Source organism: Trypanosoma theileri (assembly GCF_002087225.1).
Source record: "Trypanosoma theileri isolate Edinburgh chromosome Unknown TM35_Tth_15_V1, whole genome shotgun sequence".
In the NCBI taxonomy this organism is placed as follows: Eukaryota; Euglenozoa; class Kinetoplastea; order Trypanosomatida; family Trypanosomatidae; genus Trypanosoma; species Trypanosoma theileri.
This window is the reverse complement of record NW_021639857.1, coordinates 372,664-386,895: the sequence shown is the minus strand read 5'-3', so window position 1 is coordinate 386,895 and position 14,232 is coordinate 372,664. Positions and strand designations below refer to the sequence as shown.

At 37.4% G+C, this 14,232-nt stretch overlaps 8 protein-coding genes across 8 annotated transcripts; all 8 read left to right on the top strand.

Annotated features, from left to right (window-relative positions):
- Window positions 1-56: 56 nt before the first annotated feature.
- Window positions 57-2,687, top strand: TM35_000152450 (uncharacterized protein; the record flags this gene model as incomplete). Its single annotated transcript, XM_029025897.1, has 1 exon — window positions 57-2,687. The coding sequence occupies one exon, from the start codon at window positions 57-59 to the stop codon at window positions 2,685-2,687; it is 2,631 nt and encodes an 876-aa protein (XP_028882880.1).
- An 864-nt stretch (window positions 2,688-3,551) lies between these two features.
- TM35_000152440 (putative cell division cycle protein) lies at window positions 3,552-5,171 on the top strand (the record flags this gene model as incomplete). The annotated part of the gene is made up of 1 exon (XM_029025896.1): window positions 3,552-5,171. The coding sequence occupies one exon, from the start codon at window positions 3,552-3,554 to the stop codon at window positions 5,169-5,171; it is 1,620 nt and encodes a 539-aa protein (XP_028882879.1).
- Window positions 5,172-5,871: 700 nt separating this feature from the next.
- On the top strand, window positions 5,872-6,522 carry TM35_000152430 (ubiquitin-conjugating enzyme E2; the record flags this gene model as incomplete). The annotated part of the gene is made up of 1 exon (XM_029025895.1): window positions 5,872-6,522. One exon carries the CDS (start codon window positions 5,872-5,874, stop codon window positions 6,520-6,522), a length of 651 nt encoding a protein of 216 aa, XP_028882878.1.
- Window positions 6,523-7,034: 512 nt separating this feature from the next.
- Window positions 7,035-8,282, top strand: TM35_000152420 (uncharacterized protein; the record flags this gene model as incomplete). The annotated part of the gene is made up of 1 exon (XM_029025894.1): window positions 7,035-8,282. The coding sequence occupies one exon, from the start codon at window positions 7,035-7,037 to the stop codon at window positions 8,280-8,282; it is 1,248 nt and encodes a 415-aa protein (XP_028882877.1).
- A 388-nt stretch (window positions 8,283-8,670) lies between these two features.
- Window positions 8,671-9,789, top strand: TM35_000152410 (SET and MYND domain-containing protein; the record flags this gene model as incomplete). The annotated part of the gene is made up of 1 exon (XM_029025893.1): window positions 8,671-9,789. One exon carries the CDS (start codon window positions 8,671-8,673, stop codon window positions 9,787-9,789), a length of 1,119 nt encoding a protein of 372 aa, XP_028882876.1.
- Window positions 9,790-10,196: 407 nt separating this feature from the next.
- Window positions 10,197-11,273, top strand: TM35_000152400 (DNA repair and transcription factor protein, TFIIH complex, SSL1 subunit; the record flags this gene model as incomplete). The annotated part of the gene is made up of 1 exon (XM_029025892.1): window positions 10,197-11,273. The coding sequence occupies one exon, from the start codon at window positions 10,197-10,199 to the stop codon at window positions 11,271-11,273; it is 1,077 nt and encodes a 358-aa protein (XP_028882875.1).
- Window positions 11,274-11,836: 563 nt separating this feature from the next.
- Window positions 11,837-12,658, top strand: TM35_000152390 (uncharacterized protein; the record flags this gene model as incomplete). The annotated part of the gene is made up of 1 exon (XM_029025891.1): window positions 11,837-12,658. The coding sequence occupies one exon, from the start codon at window positions 11,837-11,839 to the stop codon at window positions 12,656-12,658; it is 822 nt and encodes a 273-aa protein (XP_028882874.1).
- Window positions 12,659-12,962: 304 nt separating this feature from the next.
- TM35_000152380 (uncharacterized protein) lies at window positions 12,963-14,120 on the top strand (the record flags this gene model as incomplete). The annotated part of the gene is made up of 1 exon (XM_029025890.1): window positions 12,963-14,120. The coding sequence occupies one exon, from the start codon at window positions 12,963-12,965 to the stop codon at window positions 14,118-14,120; it is 1,158 nt and encodes a 385-aa protein (XP_028882873.1).
- Between the last annotated feature and the right edge of the window lie 112 nt (window positions 14,121-14,232).

The following is a 14,232-nucleotide window of genomic DNA, read 5'->3' as shown; positions in this document are numbered from 1 at the left end:
ATATATATATATATATTACTATAGTGAAGAGAAGAGAAAAGAAAAAAAAAGGGGGGATGGATGTACGGATTCTCTACTTGACGAACCCCCCGCGGGATCTGCGGCTCTCTGAAGAAGAACGACAGAAAGCCTTTACCGTTACGATTCCATTAGAGAAGAGAAGTGATGGTCATTTCACCGCAACCGCGCGGACTGCAGTGAAGACCGTCCATCAGCGGCTGCAGCTGCAGATGCGGGAAAGTGCGCTGCTGCTCAGTCTTCACGGTATCGTACTCGACCCGCAGGAAGATATTGCGGATTTAATAGCCGATCTCCCATCCGGCACCCGTAGTCGTGTGGTCTTTCTTCTTTCTCCACAAACATTGGAAAATGTTGAGAAGGAGAATCAACAAGAAGAAAGAGAAGAAAAAGAAGAGGAAATGAAAGAAAAGAAAAAAGGAATTCAGGTGAAAAGAGGAGGGGTAATGTTTGCCGAGACATCATCTCCATCTATGGAGGCCACAGTCCTCACATCTGTGGATCCTCATAAAATGTATTCCTCTCAATGGGAAGAAGAAGGAGAAGGAGAAGAATCCTCTTCACATCATCGACAACAATATCAATATCAATATCAATATCAACAACAAGAGTCTCACACAATAAAAACAACAAAAACAAAAACAAAAAAAACAAAACTATTATCGTCGTGTGTGTTTAGGGAATCTTGGTTAAATCCACGACGATGTGTTCGTTGCGGTGCGGTGCGATCACAACATCGATTGTTTACCCCAACACGGCAAGAACAACTCCAGGAGGGAATGATAACACCCAGAGAAGGACTCCGCCGTCGTCCTTTACAAGAAGCATCACAACAATCATTCCCACTCTCAACATCACATTCTAGTATAGTGAGAAGTCCACATGTTTACAATAATGAAACAGTGGAAGAAAAAGAAAATATGCCAAATAACATTGCATATACATCAACATATTATTATGCCGATCCACGTCAGTGGAAACCACAGCGAGACCAACGTTATCATCCAATGGTAGAAGCATGTGATGATTTCCTCAGTTCCTGGGGAAATCCTAATTTATGTTGTCGTTGTCATCGAAGAAAAGATGCCCATCCTCGAGAGGTTCAGCACACAACTCCACAAAAAGCATCATTCTCTCTTAAACGATTTCACAACTCCTCTTCTTCTCCTTCACATTACAAGAAGAATGGTACTTCCTCACCAAGACGTATTCGTGTAGCATGTGAACTTTTCACCCCTTTATGGAATAATAATGACTACTGTTCAACCTGTTATATAGATCGGGCTAATCATACATTAGAATCACAGCAACGTTCTTCATTTATTCAAGCGTCCCCTAAACGTTCACTCTTTTCACCTAATAGACGAAATAAACCCCAAATGACAGACTGGCTCTCCACTTCTCCATCAGGGAAACAGGAATCTATTCATCCTAGCAAGATCAAACAGCATTCTACCACTGTTTCCTCATCATCAGGGCGAAGAAGTCAAACGAAACATTTTGTAAAGATGCCTTCTCTTGCTGTTGCTCCTGCTAACACTACTACTACTACTACTAATAGTGTTAATGTTAGTAATCTTTCTCATCATCCCCCTTCGTCTTTTTCTTATTCGCCTTCCTCATCTGTCTCTATCATTGGTTGCTCGGTAATTCCAACACCGCAGCAGGTGCTAAGTTACTCTAGACATCCCTCTACTGCGGTGGGATCTTCTGTGATAAAAGACTCTGTCGTAACGACATCCCCAAGAAGAAGTGGAAATAACTCTTTCTCTAAACGAGAAATACCATGGACTATTGTACTTCAATATCTAACTTTAGATGGGCTCTTAGTATGTCGACAGGTCTGTTCAACTCTGCGCACTGCGGCTATTCCTCTTATTCGTGCAAATTTAAGGTATATTATAGACATACTTGATGTACCTCAACAAAAACGGGAAATACTTGCAGAATGTGCTGATCTTTACGCCTCATTATTTATGAAAGTCATACATCGAAAAAACTTGTCGTTTGAACCACTTGATGCTCCCACGGGTATACTCTCTTTTTTTCATCATTCTGTCTTGGAGCTTTTCCAGGCGACACAGGTGTTAAACGCTAACGCAGAAGATGCGTATACATTAGTGAAGGAACAATTGAAAAGGTTGGGATTGAAGAAAGAGAAAGGAAACCAGTATAGAGATCATTGTGTTCCTTCACCTTCCAGAATGGCTATGGCTATTGCAAGAGGCGATACATTGATGAATGACGAGTTTAATGAAGAGGATGAACTCACTTACTACAATGATGATAATAATAATAATAATAATAATAATAATAATAATAATAATAATAACAATAATAATACTAATGACATGGATGGTGTGAGTTCTTTAATCCAAAACGTGGCATGCTGTGATACTTCCTCGCTTCCAGAGAAGGTATCACATTGTATCCGAGATGCTTTTGAGGAAATTGCCATTCTAGCTGCGTCATCACTTGTTCGTCTAAGTAAAGATGGTAAATTAGATGATCTTGATTTTCATGTACGAAACACCCGGTTTATGTCACTTGGTGAATTTTTTGAAGAAAATGCCCTTATGCCTATTGTTGACTTTCTCCATGCTGTAGAAGTAGTGGTAAGACTAAAATGGAAAGCTCGAAGGTGTTTAGAGAGGTTACATAAAGTATAATCTCTTCATGTCTGTACTCCTTCTACAAGATGAAATACACTGGGAAGGGTGTGTTTCTCTCTGGAGATGTATTGTATTGTATTATATTAATACTCTTGCTGTTGTTTGCTTATTTATTTATTTTTTTATTTTTTTTATTTGATTGTTTGTTTTTATGGGTGAGGACGGAAGAAGAAAAAGAAGAAGAAGAGGTGTACTGAAATAAAACATTTAAAAAAAAAATGAATGAAATTCTACGGCTAGAGTTGTTTTGTTGTTTTTTTTTTTTTTTACCCCCATTCTTTTCTATTCCTTTCTATTCTTTTTCTTTTGGTCTTTATTATTGTAGGGCGCCCATAGTTTGTTTTCAGCTCTCTGGCAATTTGGCTTTTCAGCTACACACACAGTTGCCCAGTGGCCCATTACTCGTCGTCCTCAGCGGCTCGTTCGGTCCAGAGGAGGAGGAAGAGGAAGAAGAAGAGGAGGAGCAAAACCGAAACGACAAAGAAAACACAGTATTCAAAAGAGGAAAGAAAAGGGAAGGGAAAAAAAAGTAGTGGTGTTTGGGTCAGCAGTTATATATATATTTTTTTTCCTTTACCTAATCGTACTTTCCCATTAAATTGGAGTAAGCAAAGTCACTATTAAAGCGGTAAAAGAAGAAATATATATATATATATATATATATATATATATATATATATATATATATAATTAGACAATCGAGTTTGTTTGCTTGTACTACTTCAAGCTGCGTGTGAGTCAAAGAGAAGAAAAAGAAAAGAAAACGAAAAAAAAATTAAAAAGTAAAAAAAAAGAGGATCTACCGTAGTTTGTACCTTTTTATAATAATTCTTATTCTTGTTTCTGTTATCAGTAATTGCAATGGACCTTGACGCCTCCTTTAATAGTCCACTGCGATCCTCACCGTGGTTGCACACCGACCCATCCTCCCCGCGACTGCGCACCCCCGTCGCTACGCCAGATCGCTTCATCTCCGATCGCCGCTCTCAAGATAATGCCATGTCTCATTTCTATCTCACCACTAAAGAGAATGTTACCCCACTGCAGGCGAGTCCCGATCGGCGTGGAGGTTCAGTTTCACTTATGGCCTCACCTAATCGCGGTGTTGCGGCTGTTGGTCTTGGGAGTGCTTCTGCGGTTGGGAGTGGTGGTATTATTAGTGGAGGGGGTGGAAGTGCAAGTAAGGCACGAAAACACACAATGGAAAGTAGTCCTTTAGATACACCAAACCTTGGAACAGAGCCGTATACCAGTAAACTTGTTCGTACACTTTTTCCGGAAATGCAGTCTACAGTTCTCGGTATTCATAATCAAGTTTTTCAACAACAGAATGTACCTGAATCTGAAGAAGAAAAATACCGAAAATCATTGGGTGTTATATTTGAAGAAAATCGAGCAAGAAATTTTCGTTCAAGTTCTTTTCGCGTAATTGCACGAGCTCCTGAACGTATTCTTGATGCTGCAGATATGATTGATGATTTTTATCTTCAACTTATGGATTGGTCTGCAAAAGATGTACTTGCTGTTGGTTTACAAGGTTCTGTTTATCTATGGGATGCAAAAACATGTAGTATTACTCAACTTCCTTCTCAAAGACCACCTAATGGTGTTATCTGTGGTGTTTGTTGGAATGAAGATGGTAATCTTCTAGCCCTTGGTACTGATGATGGATCTGTGGAAATATGGGATGTAGAAATGCAACGTATTACTCGTAGACTTTACCAACATGTTGATAGAGTTGGAGCAATTTCTTGGAATGGTAACAATCTCGCAACTGGAAGCAAAGATTCCACCATCCGTATTGATGACCTTCGAGATCCACTTAGCTCGTGGACTATGCGAGGTCATCATCAAACTGTATGTGGATTAAAATGGTCCCCAGATGGGGTTCGTCTGGCAAGTGGAGGTAATGATAATCAATTACTTATATGGGATAGTCGCAGTTTCTCCACCAGGTCTAAACCTGCATTACGTCTTAATAAACATACTGCGGCTGTAAAAGCAATTGCATGGAATCCTATTCAACACAATCTTCTCGCAAGTGGTGGTGGTTCAGAAGATAAGATGTTACGCTTTTGGAATACCTCTACTGGTGAATGCATTAATCATTTTAACGCTGAAAGTCAAGTTTGTGGGGTTTTGTGGAATCTAAGTGGGACAGAACTTGTCAGTTCACATGGTTTTTCACATAACCGATTAACCATCTGGAAGTATCCAACCATGCGAAGGGTGGTGGATTTAACAGGACACACCTCACGTGTTCTCCATATGTGTATGTCAACGGATGGAGAAGTCGTGGTCTCCGCAGCAGGAGATGAAACAATTAGATTTTGGCGTTGTTTTCCCCCTTCTGGAGAGCGAGAGGGGCGAAATGGTCGTCATGGTCTTTACGCTGATGCCAACTCACATCACCGCTCAGGTCAAAACGGTAAAGGTGTAGAAGTAGATAATTCCCTCCGTGATGAACTGGCCCTTAGATAAAAGAATGAAGAAAGCAATAAGACAAAGAAAAAAAAAAGAATATATATATATATATATGTTTATGTGATATCAAGTGGAAAGGGGAAAAAAAAAAAAATAAAAGGGGAATAATGAAAATAAAAATGAAAAGGGATTATTCTTCATTTTCAAACCTTAATGTGCCCTTCAAATCTGTACCTCTTGCTTTGTTTTCATTCTGTTGTTTTCTTTTTATCACCCAATGTTTATTGTGTACTCTCGTTGTTTTTTTTTTTTATTTTCGTTTTACTTTTTGAATGTGCTGTATTTACGCAAAGAGAATGTATCATCCACACTGTAAGTGTGGATGGATGGGTGGGTGGGTATATATATATATTTAATACGTCATTCTCTCTCTCTCTCTGTGTGTGTGTGTGTGTGTCTGTACGTGGGTCTTTCTGTGTATATATGGAATTTAACGGTAAACGAAATTATTTAATTGTATACACTCTGAACTCTTTCGTATTGGTGTGTGTGTTTTTGTTTTTTGTTTTTGTTTTTTCTTTTTTTTCTTTTTTTTCTTTCAAAGTCCATTCGATAGTGATTCTTAATCTCTCGTTAGAAAGGAAGAGGGATAGATAAGAAGAACCGGGTTTGTTGGATAATACAACACCATCAGAATATTAAAAATATTTATTTTATTATTATTATTTACTTTTTTGGATAAAGGACAGATACTAAGATGCTTTCTCGGATCAAAAAACAACAGGCTGAGGCACGCGACGCCAGTGCTCAGAGTCAAGGCAACAACAACAGTAATAATAATAATAGTAATAGTAGCGGTGGTAATGGTAGTACTGGTGGTGGTCATTTAGCGATGAGTAGTGAACCTGTGGCAATTCTTCGTCTTAAAAATGATTTGGATAATTTAGATGGAATCCGCAGTAAAGTGGAGATTCCTGATCCACATAATATACTTCGAATGAAAGTTACGGTGAAACCCTCCTATCCATCTATCTGGCATGGTGGTTTATTTGAATTTCTTTTAGAGTTCCGTGAGGCTTACCCGTTTGAAGGTCCAAAGGTTCGGTATTTAGGCCCTCATCGTATTTGGCATCCAAATATTGAGGGAGATGCCTTTACTGAAGGTGAGGGAGGAGTGAAACAAACTTTAAAGAAAGAATGGGGTGTGTGTTTGAGCTTTCAAACAGAATGGAAGCCAACACTTAGTCTACGGGATATTATTATTATGATTGAATTGCTATTTCAAGATCCCAATCCCGATGATCCTCTACATGGAACCTCAAAGGAGGCGGCACAGATGATGAAAGATAATCCTGCTATGTTTAAGGATAAAGCACGGCGATGGATGCAAGGTTTGTATGTGGATTGACTCTCTGATGATGTGGATGATGATGATGTTTTTTTTCTATTTGTTGCTACTCACTTACTTGCCTTCTCTCTTTTTTTTTTATGTAATCTTCAGTTCATAAATGGAAATCTAGTTTATTCTCAGATTTTACAAAACCAACTATTGTGTTTTTTTTTTTTCACTTTTTATTCTACTTATTATTGGTTATTCTTTATTTATCTTCTTATCTTCTTTTTTTTTTCTTTGGAATTCATTTAAGTGAGGGGTGGAGATCCGTTTTGTTATTTATTCTTGAAACTGTTTTCAGGAATTTTATTACAAGTCATTTCCGTAACCTTGCAAAGGCACCATTAGGTTTTTTTGTTTTTCTTCTTCTTACAAAGTAGACTAACGTAGACTCATACTTGGGAGAAAAATATTGGAAATAGACATATCATTATCATCATAATATCATTACATCTTTCACTAATACTACTGTGACATCTCTTTATAGTTAGTGTTGTTGTTGTTGTTGTTGTTTTTTATGCAGGAATATGGAGGGAAGTAAACAAACTTCATCGAATGAAACCGTTTCTGGTATGCCCTTTATGGGATTTAATCGTCCCAAAGAGACTGGTACACAATACACAAGTGCTGGTGGTGGCGAAGTATATTTTAACCCTGGAGATTTAGTTAAATATGTGTGGAATTACATTCGAGATGAGGGTGGTCGGCAGGAATACTCTGGTGTTTCCATGGTTGGACCGGATTTACACTCCCGTCCACCGGCGTGGTTGGAGGATAAAAATGTCTCCATTGATGGTACACCTCTCACAGAAGAAGAACGTCGAGCCCCAAATTTCTGGCAAACAAAATATAGACGAGAACTGGATGTTGGAGAAGCCATTCAAGAAGTAAAGCGGCGTAGACGAGTGGAAGAAACACATGATATTATTGGATCTTTTGAATGGGTTCGTCGTAAACTTGGTTGGGCTGAACCTTTAGATGAGACGCTAGCACGACAAAAGGTGGAAGCCCGTCATCGGCAAATGAAAGAAGATGATGCTATGGAGATTGGAGATAATCGACAGACTAGTCGCCAAGTTGGTTTAACAACTCCATGGAAAGTATTTATGGAATCTGTAGAAACTGGACAACCCATTACAAAGGTAGCGAATGAATATCGTCCGCATATAGATTTTTATGGTCTCGATCCCTTTTTAAACTCTCCACCTTCAGTTATTTGGTTTAGCACAAAGTGTGGTATTGCCATGGGTATAGTGCAAGGTACAATAAAAGCTATTCAAGCTATGAATGTGGATGTACAGTTTTTAAAAGCCTCTGGTGTAGGTATTTTATCGATTTTAAATATGTCTGTATTTGCCAATGTTGTGAAATGGGGTGGTAATTGTTTTTTATTCGCATGTGCTTTCTCTATTGGAGATTGGATAGCCACTTGGGTAAAGTATCGTTTACTCCCACCTCATGATGCCAAACAACGCAGTACATTAAATTATGTTATTGGATTTGCAATGTCTGGTGGAACTGTTGGAATCTTACCATGGTGGATTCTTGGAGATATGACCCTCGCTTTTCGACTTGGTGTTTCCGGTTTATTTGTGGGTGGTTTATTAGGCGTAGGTGTGGGAACTGTTATTAGTCGTCTGGTGGCTCTTAACACCGCCCGGCTTGAGGCGACAAATAGAGAGTTTCGTCGCTACGAGGCGTTAATGCGGCGTCAGCGGAGTTGGATGGAAGAAGAACGTGAAAAGGTGTGGAGCAATAAACACGTCTGGTGGTGAGAGTTTCTCTGGTCTCTTTTGAGATGATATGATGATAATGTTCTTGTTATTGTGTTTGAGGGTGTATGTAGAGAGAGAGAGAGAGAGAGAACCAAAAGAAGAAGAAGAAAAAAAAGAAAAAGATAGCGAAAGAGTGGCATATCTCTCTACAATTGCGTAGAGGGGGAGGGAAGGGAAAAAAAAGAACGAAACTTCACTGTAAAAGAAGTTTATCCTTCTTTTTTTTTATCATTTCTATAGTTATTTCTTCTTGTATTTCTTCTAACCTATCTTCGTTTACCTGGAATAGGGAAAAGAGGAAGGCAAGGGAAATAATAATAATAATAATAATATAATCATAACAGGAAAGAAAAAGAACAAGAGAGAAAAGAGAGGCGATAACACTGAAATGAAAAGGGAATTTTCTGCAGGTGCTGTTGCTCTTAAACAACATTGTCATAATGTTATAGATGCACTTGGTGCGAGAACTCCACCTGAAGCTTTTCTCTTTCGTGGAAACGCCTACTTTGGACTTGGACAACCCTATTTTGCCTTAGCTGACTACAATACCGCTGGACAAGTACTGCAGTTATCTGGTCGACATCAACAGCGTTGTTATGAGGCGATTCATCACTTTCCAGAATTCCAAGTTGGTACTTATCCAGCAGATAGTTCCCATCTTCACCTCTATGTATATCCATATCTTCATGAGAAGTGTGAAGTAAGGGAAATAGATACAGGGATTGGACGTGGTATTGTAGCGAAGGAATCTCTTAAGGAGGGAAGTGTTATTATTCGTAGGGCTCATCCATGGTTACGATATTCCATTGATGATGGTCTTTGTGCTCTCTGTGCACAACCATTACCTGAACGTTTCTTTACCTGTACAAATCCTAAATGTCATGAAGAGTATTGTAGTCGAGATTGTAGAACCATAGCCCTTTCTCTTTATCATAGCCGTACATGTTATTTAGAAGGTTTTCAAGCCCTTGAACTGGATATTTATACACAAATGAAAAATTCTAATAGTAGTACAGAAAAAAATGCTGCCGCTGCACAATTATTGATGTTACGTGTATTAGCTGTTTCTTTACAACAACAAGTTATTCCATCTGCTTTAAGTGAATTACGTATTCTTTCTGGTCGTTTACTATTTAGTCCAAAAATTCTTTCAAGTTCATTTCTTGAAATTTATGAACGATTTACTCGTTCTTGTCATACGACGACATCTATTACATATGAAGAAATGATTGGAACGTTAGCACGAGTAACGGCAAATTGTTTTCATCGTGAAAATTGTATTGAATTACATCTTCCACGATCCATGTTAAATCATTCCTGTAATGCTAATATTGCAGAAGATATTATGACAGGAGAATTAAAAACAATAAGAGGAGTAACAAGTGGGGAAGAGTTAACTATAAATTATTACCCTCAACTGAAACACATGGGGTATAAGGAGAGATCAGAAGAACTTGAAAAACGCGGATTCATGTGTGGTTGTCATTATTGCAAAAATAAAATATAATGAAGAAATAGTGAAGAAGATTTTTTAACAAAAAAAAAAAAAAAAAGCGAAATTCATTGTTTCTCATATATATATATATGTATATATATATTCATATCGTGTATTATTTTTTATTTCTCTCTCTCTCCTTTACTTGGGTGTGTGGAGGAAGGGAATAAGAAGGGTGAGGTATTTAAAAACAAAGAAAAGAAAAAAAAAAACAACCTTTATTTGTTGTCAGGTTCATATATTCCTGATTCTGTTTAAACTTATTTTTGATTATCATCATTATAGATTGTTTGTTTTTCTCTTTCTTATTTTTTTTTTGGTTTTTTTTTTTTTTTTTTCTTTAATACAAAGGAGAGGGTGGGGTGGGGAAAAAAAAAAAAGGAAGAATCCCAAATTTTTGGAAGTATTCTAAATAGATAATGCTCAAGACTGTTTTACTTCTTGATGGTAGTGATGCGGTCAATAGTTCTGCAGATTATCTTCCTACACGACTGCTTGCTTTGCGTCCTCAATTAAATCGATTTGTTCATGAATATCTTGATAGTAATCCATTGGCTTCTCTTGCGGTGGTGACTATGCGGGATGGGGTGGCCCATCGTCTAAACTCCTGCACAACGAATGCTTCTGAGATTATACAGGCATTAGAAGTTCAGTATTTCCTCTTTGGTGGTTCAGGGGCAATGTCATTAGAAAATGGATTACGTCTTTCACTTTCAGAACTTGTAGATATGAAACGTATTACAAAACGAGTTCGACAGACAAATTCAGGTAATACAGCTACAAGTAGTAAAGAAACAAGAGAAGAACCTTTGGCAAAACTTCGTATTATTCTTATCTCATCTTCTGTTACGCTTATTGACCCTCATGATGTTTTTCTTGTTCTTAAGATAGTCAGTCAACTCCATGTACGTGTAGATGTTATTTCCTTCTGTGGGGCTGTTCATGTTTTTCATGAAGCCGCTTTAGCTACGGGTGGAACATTATATACTCCTATGAATTATGATCACCTTACAGAAATTTTACATCGTCTTGCCATTCCTGAGAAAAATAATATTTCTAGTGAAGGAAAACAGTGGATGATACAAATAGGTTTTCCAGTTTATGTGGAGCATGAAGGAAAAGAAAAAGAAGGAGAAGAATATCAAAATCTTAAGTATTACGCATGTCCTCAGTGTGGATTAATACAAACTTCTATTCCTTCCACCTGTCCACTCTGTAAGTTATTACTTTGTAGTGTCCCATTGATACATACCACTTTTATTGCACAAAATGAACTTTGTGCCCCTTCAAAAGAATATAAATCTGGTATGGAAAAGGAAAAGGAAAAAACTTTTCTTTACAGTCCTTGTTCGTTATGTCAACGAAAAATAGTTTGTAATGAAAGAGGAAGTATTTGGCAATGTAGTTCCTGTCAATGTGTGCGATGTAGTGTGTGTGAAACCTATGTTCGCGACAGTCTAAATCTCTGTCCAACGTGTATTGGTTCCTCTATGTGATGAAAGGGGTATTCTCTAAAATATAATATTACCCCTTTTTTTCTTTCTTGGCAGTGAATATTGGTGGTAGTTGTTGTTGTGGTGGTGGTGGTTGATGATGTTTTCTTAAAGGAAAGAAAGAAAAGAAAAAAAACTGATTTTATTGAATAATGGTATCCTTTTTAAACTCGGTTATAGTTTTTCTGTTGCTGTATATTTTTCTCAGATATGTTTTTTGTTTTTGTTTTTCTTCTTAATTTTTTGCATTATTATTTCTTTTTTTTTTTTCTTTTCTTTTCTTCTTCTACTGTTATCTCTTTTTTTCTCTTTTTTTTTTTTTTATCATTTGTGATCAGCCGTCCATTACTATGTGAAGTTCCTTCCTTCCTTCTTTTTTATATTTGAGAGGGGGGAGGGGTGGGGAAGAGGATAGGAAGGAGGGTTTCCTTTCCGCGTTCATGTGTTTGTTTGTTTGTTTGTTTGTTTTTCTTTATCCCCCATGCTTTAACAATCCAATCAATTATAAGGAGAGGGAGTAGAGGGAGTGTTGTTAGTTGATTAGTTATTTAGTTATTTATTTATTTATGTTTCAACGGACTCTTCTCGTTGCCGCATCATTTCCTTCCGTTGGGGCGTTAGTGCCCTCCATGTGGAAGACGGCTCCATTAGGGTGGCATCTTATTCCCCATTCCAATGTGGAAGAACATGAAGAACTGTATGTGGGAAAGTTATTTTCTTTTTTAAATCATGCAGCACAGTATGCATTTATCGGACAAGTAATGGCACTTGCAGAGGAAATTAAATGTATTCCTCGTCTTGAATGGTTTTATGCGGAATTATATTTTTTATTACCCCCAACTCGTGATGCTGAAATATTAGCTTGTTATATAAATGATCAAGAACGTCTTCGATGTGGCTTACGAAATCAATCATCAGGAACAAGTTCATCTGGAATTATGTGGAGTAGAGAATTACATGAAAGAGTGGAAAAACGTGCATCAGAAGATTTTTGTTGGTTATTAACTGAAGATCAAAGGAAAACTGAAAAATTTCTACAGGAAACTTATGTTCAATGGCATCATCGAGCTGATTATCTAGTTACGAGAAAAAGTCGTGAAAAGAAAGAATTTAGACAAGATTTGACACTTCAACGAGTTATTCAAGAAGGTCAAGAACGCAAAAGACGAATGGAACGTCGACGATCACGATTAGAAACTCGTGAAAAAAATATTACATCAGGAAAAGAGAGTGAATGGGATAATTTTACACATGATGTACTTCCGAGGGAACTTCGTGAAGCACTGGATCGAGAGAGTGATGGTATGGAAGATGTAAGAATTTCCCGGGCAGGAACTGCAACAGGAGGGTGGAGTCGCGGTCATCGTACGCATCCAAATTTTCGTTAGAAATTTTTCTAAAAGGTTTATTACCATTTCTAGTGCTTGTGTTTATTTTTTATTTTTTTTTTTTTTTTCTGTGTGTGTGTGTGTGTGTGGAACTTTTGTCTGGGTTAGGATTTATTTACCTGTTTTTTTTTTTTTTGCGTTTACCATTGGTTTTGGAAGTTTGGTTTTTTTGTTTTTTTAATATTATTCTTGTTGTTATTCTTAGATTTGTATTTTTTTTTTTTCTGGGGTGTGTACGTGACTGGGTGTGTGCAAAGGGGGCTTTATATATACATATATACGTATATATATATATATATATATAATGTTCCTTGCAAGAGTCTTGCGGCGCTGCCGCAGTGTTCATCCAAACTCTCTTCGTGAAGCTCCTCTTGCACTTCAAGAAATGTACCGTGGAAAGAAAAGTGAAAAGGGTGAACCTATTGTACTTCAAACTCTGGATGAATCTGCTCAGATATCTCCTAATATATCTCTTACAGGTAGACAAATGTGGAATTCAACTAAATTAATTCGTGAAAATCGAAACTTTCGACAAACTCATAGTGCATGTGTAGTTGGTGGTTCTGATGCTATTAAATGTATTTGGCGAAAATACAAAATTGTTCCAAATGTCGTTTATGTTCCAGATACTGAACCTTCAGTTCCAGCGTGGTGTCTGGAAGAAGATCTTCCTACTTGTATCGTTCGTTGTTCACCTGTTGAAATTAATAGAAAATTACTTAGTGCAGAACGTGCGGACGGTTATGCTGCAGAATTTTCAATTCCACCATTTCCAATACTAGAAAATTACTTGGGAGAGAAAAAATTTACACGATTATCTTCCATGTTAGTTTTAATCGGTTTACGAATTCCTAGTAATGTTGGTTTACTTATTAAAGCTGCAGTAGATATGGGATTTGAAAGTATTCTTCTTAACGATTGTGTTGATTTATATAATGAAAAAGTTTTACGTGCAAGTGGTGGTGCTGTTTTCTCACCAAAAATAAAATTATTTGAAACACATTCTGTATCAATTTCAGTTTTAAGTGATATCGCTATGGATCATAAACTTTTACCATTACTTGCAGTGCCTTCTCAAAACGCTGAATCTGCTTTTACAGTAGCTAAACGTTTACATAGTTTAAATGAGGCTAAAAAAAACCATGAAGAGGGAGAAGAAATAAAAGATCATTGTGGTCCAATGTTAATTTTGGGTTCAGAATCACAAGGTTTAAGGAGTCTCGCAGGGGAATGGAGTATTCCTCATCAATTTGTTTCAGTTCCTTTACCGAACCCCTCGGTTGGGTCAATTAATGTGGGAGTGGCAGGGTCGGTTCTCTTGCATGCCTTTCGTCCGGCGGCGGAAGCTCATTTTGCACAACTCGCTCAAAAGGACAGGATTCTTTTGGAAGATGAAGAAGAAAGAAGAACAACAAGAGAAGAGGAAGAAGAAGCAGGGGCAACAAAATCATTCCCACAGTAGTCGGGAGAAACCCTCCGGAGATTTTTCGTTTAAAGAAAGAAAGAAAGAAAGAAAAAACGTCAGCTCTTCCATTTCTTTTTTTTTTTTTTTTTTTTTTTTTTTTGTTTCCCCC